This window comes from Suricata suricatta, chromosome 5 (assembly GCF_006229205.1).
Source record: "Suricata suricatta isolate VVHF042 chromosome 5, meerkat_22Aug2017_6uvM2_HiC, whole genome shotgun sequence".
Classification (NCBI taxonomy): Eukaryota; Metazoa; Chordata; class Mammalia; order Carnivora; family Herpestidae; genus Suricata; species Suricata suricatta.
Window position 1 is genome coordinate 46,262,519 of NC_043704.1, and position 5,322 is coordinate 46,267,840.

Below are 5,322 nucleotides of genomic sequence, written 5' to 3' on the forward strand. Positions count from 1 at the left end.
TCTACAACATTACACTTACGCCGACGTTAGTGATGTCCATTTTATTTACCTTTAGAATCCCAAAGGATATCCATCTTTAATTGATGCCTTTTGGTTTACCTGTGTTTTGGAAACATGTCTCTCAGGTTTAGTCTTTGCAGAAATACCCGGATGCCAATGCCAAGGAAATCCCTTTAGAACCGAAGGAAAACTTTAACTTTGCCCTAAGGCTAACGTAATTATTGTCAGTGACCTACTGGTAGAGCGTCATACATCTTCATAATTTATTCCCAAACGTTTTAAAGAGAAAGGTTTTTATTCTTAGTTTCTCTCAAAACAAGCTTCAAGTGGCCAATCAGCTACTATAAAATGTGTGTCCATGAATTCAAATATGAGAACTCACTTCTAATTTATTTAAAATATTAACATGCAAAAATACACATTTCCTTAAAATATGTCAACATTTTAATTGGTGATGCATTTTATCTACTTAATAATTGTTAGTTTGTCTCTAATTTGAAGATACTGTGGAAAGTCCTAATGAGACACGGTACAGTGGACCATTCTGACCAATTCTGACTTCTAAAGTACGATTTAGTTATCAGTAAGTATACAGGTAAGGCTACAAAAGACCCTGCAATATAATTCTGGGAGAGAGAATAAAATTGATTTCTAATTCAGTTGCATAATTTACATGGTAAACTGAGGGAGATAAAAAGAGTTTTCATTCATTATTTCTGTATTTCGGTATCTTCTCTAGAAAATAGTGATTCTCAAAAATGAAACCAGATTCCACATAAGTTCTTTCAGTTGCTTTACCATTAGATGTTGCTAAAATAATGACAAAAAGCTGCGTTTGAATATTTTACTAAGTTTTTTTTCCAAAACACTATAATTATGAAATTTTTTACAGTGTTATACACCTAAAACATAAAAGGCAACTTTTTTATTCATTTGATTATAATCCTTTAGTGATAAAATTACAGAAAATCTCACCATACTAAGTAAGCAAACAGGAAAATAGTATATTAAATTTAGTGTAGCAAAGGATAAGAACTAGAAAAAAAATGCCAACTACAAATGTATTTAAAATAATAGATCTTGAAGAACCAAAAGGCTCTTCTCCAAAATTGTTTATCTGAAAAATGATAAAGTTAGAGACTTTTAACAATCTTTGAAAGAAAAAGTATTTTAGCATTATTTAAAATGCATATGTCTTCTAATATTATGGTTTCTAAACTATAGTAAGTATAAACTTAGTAATCATTGAATTTTAATAAATTTATAGATTAGGATTAAATTCTAACTTTATAAACAAAAATAATCATATATGTAAAATCTTCATGGAATTCACAATAACAAAAATATTAATTTTTATAGAAGAAGTATAAAGGGTACAAGATAGGCATTTATCATAAGAAATATAAACACTGTGAATGGAAACTTGGTAACCAAATCTCATAATGTTAGACATCCACATAAGGCACTTAAAACTAGAAGGTACTATGATAAAAAGATAATTAAAAATAACTTCTTGGGGGAATGTGTCATGCCAATATAGGAATAGGATGTAGAACATATTGAAATAAACATAAAAATAGTATCAAAATTGGGGCACCTGGGTGGCTCAGTCGGTTAGGCATCCAACTTTGGCTCATGTTCATGATCTCATGGTTTGTGAGTTCAAGCCCTGCATCAGTCTCTGTGCAGACAGCTCAGAGTCTAAGGCCTGCTTCAGATTCTATCTCTCTCACTCTCTTTCTATCTTTCTGCCCCACCCTGAATCATAATCTATCTCAATCTCTCAAAAATGAATAAATGTTTAAAAAACTTTAATAATATCAAAATTAACTTATTAAGAAAAATTTTAAATATACTATATACTTACCCTGTCTTAAAAGATGAACAGGTATTGCTTTACAATATCTCTTGGTAAGCTTATCTGGGAAGGAATACTAAGCTACAGAAACCATTTTTAAGTGTTTATTTTTTTTTTAGAGAGAGTGAGCACACAGGAGCATGCAAGGGATGAGCAGAGAGAGAGAAAGAGAGAAGGAGACCCAGCACGGAGCCTGACACAGGGTTTGAACTTATGACAGTGAGATCATGACCTGAGCTGAAATCAAAAGTCAGACACTTAACTGACTGAACTACCCAGGCATCCCAAGAAACCATTTTTAAAATCCTTTGTGAGTCTGTGGAGTTTTAAAAATAATATATTTAGATATTAAAATGTCTACAGTAATTTTTTTCCAAACATCACATCAATTCCATAATATCTAAAATGTGATTATTTTTTCTTTCCTTGGATAAAACGATATCCTAAGAAAATGTCTTTTAATTTTGGAAACACCAAATTATATATACTGACCAGGAATTTGTACATTAACATTGGATAATTTATGCAGAAAAAGCCTTTTGGTCCTGGGAGTTCACACTGGAAATTTTTAGATGATCCCTGTGTTCACCATCTGTCATACTTTTTTTTTCTCACAGACTTGACCTAATGAGCATGTGCTTGTTTGTAGGAGACAGAATAGCATGATTAAAAAAGAGTTTCCTTCCATTGTATATACATGTAGGACATCTTCTTAATCCATTCCTCAGTTGATGGACATTTGGGCTCTTTCCATTATTTGGCCATTGTTGACAGTGCTGCTATAAATATTGGGGTGCATGTGCTCCTTCAAATTAGCATATTTTTATCCTTTGTATAGTAGTGTAACTTCTGTGTCAAAGGGTAGTTTTATTTTTAATTTTTTAAGGAAACTTCACACTGTTTTCCAGAGTGGCTGCACCAGTTTGCATTCTCACCAACAGTGCAATAAGGTTCCCCATTTTCCACATCCTTTTCAGTATCTGTTGTTTCCTGTTAATTTGACAGATATCATATGATTTGAGATATGTGGAATTTAAGAAACTTACAGATGAACATAGGGGAAGGGAAGAAAAAATGAGATGAAAACAGAGAGGAAGGCAAACTATAAGAGAGTTAAATACAGAGAAAAAAAGGGTTGAAGCAGGTAGGGTGATGGGTTAAATGGGTGATGGGTGTTAAAGAGGTCACTTTTTGGGATGACTACTGGGTCATATGTAAGAGATGAATCAGTGAGTCCTATTCCTGAAGCTAAGACTACACTGTATGTTAACTAAATTGAGAATTTAAAAAAAATGCAATAAAATAAGAGTTTTTTTCTTTTTGTATATGGGGAAATTAGAGCAGAGAATAAATATACTCTAATTTAAAATTTCATTTCTTTTCCATTTCTATCTCAGCTGAGAAGCCAGAAATGGCTAAGGAAAATAACTCTTTGACAACTGAGTTTATCCTCATAGGATTTACAGATCATCCAGTGCTGAAGATTCTTCTGTTTTTGGCGTTCTTTGCCGTCTATCTGATCACAATGGTGGGAAATCTTGGCCTGGTGGCATTGATTTTTACAGAGCGTCATCTTCACACACCAATGTACATCCTTCTGGGAAACTTGGCTCTAATGGATTCCTGTTGTTCTTGTGCCATTACCCCCAAGATGTTAGAGAACTTCTTTTCTAAGGACAGAATGATTTCCCTTTATGAATGCATGGCACAGTTTTATTTTCTCTGCCTTGCTGAAACTGCAGACTGCTTTCTTCTGGCAGCAATGGCCTATGACCGCTATGTGGCCATTTGCAGCCCACTGCAGTACCACACCTTGATGTCAAAGAAACTCTGCACTCAGGTGACTATAGGAACTTTCATAGCTAGTAACCTGCATTCCATGATCCATGTAGGGCTTCTATTAAGGTTAACTTTCTGCAGGTCTCATCAAATTGACCACTTTTTTTGTGATATTCTTCCACTCTATAGACTCTCCTGTACTGACCCTTACATCAATGAACTAATGATCTATATTTTTTCAATGCCGATTCAAATCTTCACCATTGCCACTGTCTTGGCCTCTTATATTTGCATCCTTTTCACAATTTTCAGAATGAAGTCCAAAGAGGGGCGTGGGAAAGCCTTTTCTACCTGTGCATCCCACTTTCTATCTGTCTCAATATTCTACATTTGTCTTCTCATGTATATTAGACCATTTGAAGAAGGAGATAAAGACATACCAGTAGCGATTTTTTATACAATTGTAATTCCTTTATTAAATCCTTTTATTTATAGCCTAAGAAATAAGGAAGTGATAAATGGTCTTAAAAAATGTATGAAGAATTATAATATTCTTAAATAAACTTTATCTTCATGGAAAACTGATTTTAATTCATGAAAAGTATCATGTCCTGCAGGCAGGGCGGTAAATCGGGTCCTAGGTTCCTGAGGGAGGGAGCAAAAATAGGGCAGGACAGAGACACAGAGAGTGAGGCAAGACAAGAGTTTCTGATCAAGCCCTGTTTATTGAGAAAATATCCACGCCTTTATAGGGTTTGGGGAGGGAAACTTGACCTGGGTTGGTTGCTAGGAAACAAGGTCAAATGATTATTAGAAAAAGGGGAAACCAAAACTGAAATTTCAAACACAGCATCAAAAGGAGTGCCCAGACTTGCATCTGTGATGCTGGGCAGGGGTACCATTAACCCTGCATAAGCCTAAATGCGGTTGATCTTTTTTTCAATTAGGCTTCTCCCCTCTGCCCGCCTCCAATCCCAGAGTCGGGAAATACACATCCCTGGTCTGTAGATGGTTAATCTTGTTTTTCTGGTCACTCCCTACAGAGAGCGACACTTCCTGCTGATAAGCTGAATCTATGCAGCTTCCCACAGAAAAGGTTTATTGAAAAGAGACAAAAAGAAAGCTGTTTTTATATGAAATGTTAATCTCTAAATCATTACCATGTGTTTACTAAAAGATATATGAATGTAAGTTCTAGTTTTCTAGCAACTCTCACTGCAAATTCCACAATTACCAGAGGAAATCAGGAGAAAACCCAATGGTAACTTTTATTAACCAACTGCTATTACTCTCACTAAATTGTGTCAGTCTATTTTTCCAATCCATAATAAATAAAAATAGCATAAGTTTAAGTGTCTAAATGTATAGAAGAATCACGTTGATGCATCATGTCTACTTTTGGAAGACATTATATCTGATCCTATGTAGAAGGTTTGAAATATTAAAAAAATTCTTGGCAGGAGAATAAAATAATAATTCCCATTCTGAAAACTGACCTTGGATATACATGTAGGTTAGTTTGGGAGGAGAGAGGCTAGAAGCCAACTAATTAATTGCTGTTATTTGTATTTAAAGTAATGCAGTTTGATCTAGAGAAGACTTCAAGAATGGAAAAACATGGAATTAGAAGGAACATACATATAGTCACATATACATGTTGTGGAACAATTAAGAATGTATAACAA

General features: G+C 34.3%; 1 protein-coding gene across 1 annotated transcript; it reads left to right on the forward strand.

Moving 5' to 3' along the window:
* Window positions 1–3,269: 3,269 nt before the first annotated feature.
* LOC115292632 (olfactory receptor 5K4-like) lies at window positions 3,270–4,199 on the forward strand. Its single transcript, XM_029940673.1, has one exon. The coding sequence runs from the start codon at window positions 3,270–3,272 to the stop codon at window positions 4,197–4,199; it is 930 nt and encodes a 309-aa protein (XP_029796533.1).
* Window positions 4,200–5,322: the final 1,123 nt, after the last annotated feature.

Bases quoted from the DNA above. Each gene is read 5' to 3' on its own strand.
- LOC115292632 (XM_029940673.1), top strand. From the start codon at position 3,270: ATGGCTAAGGAAAATAACTCTTTGACAACTGAGTTTATCCTCATAGGA.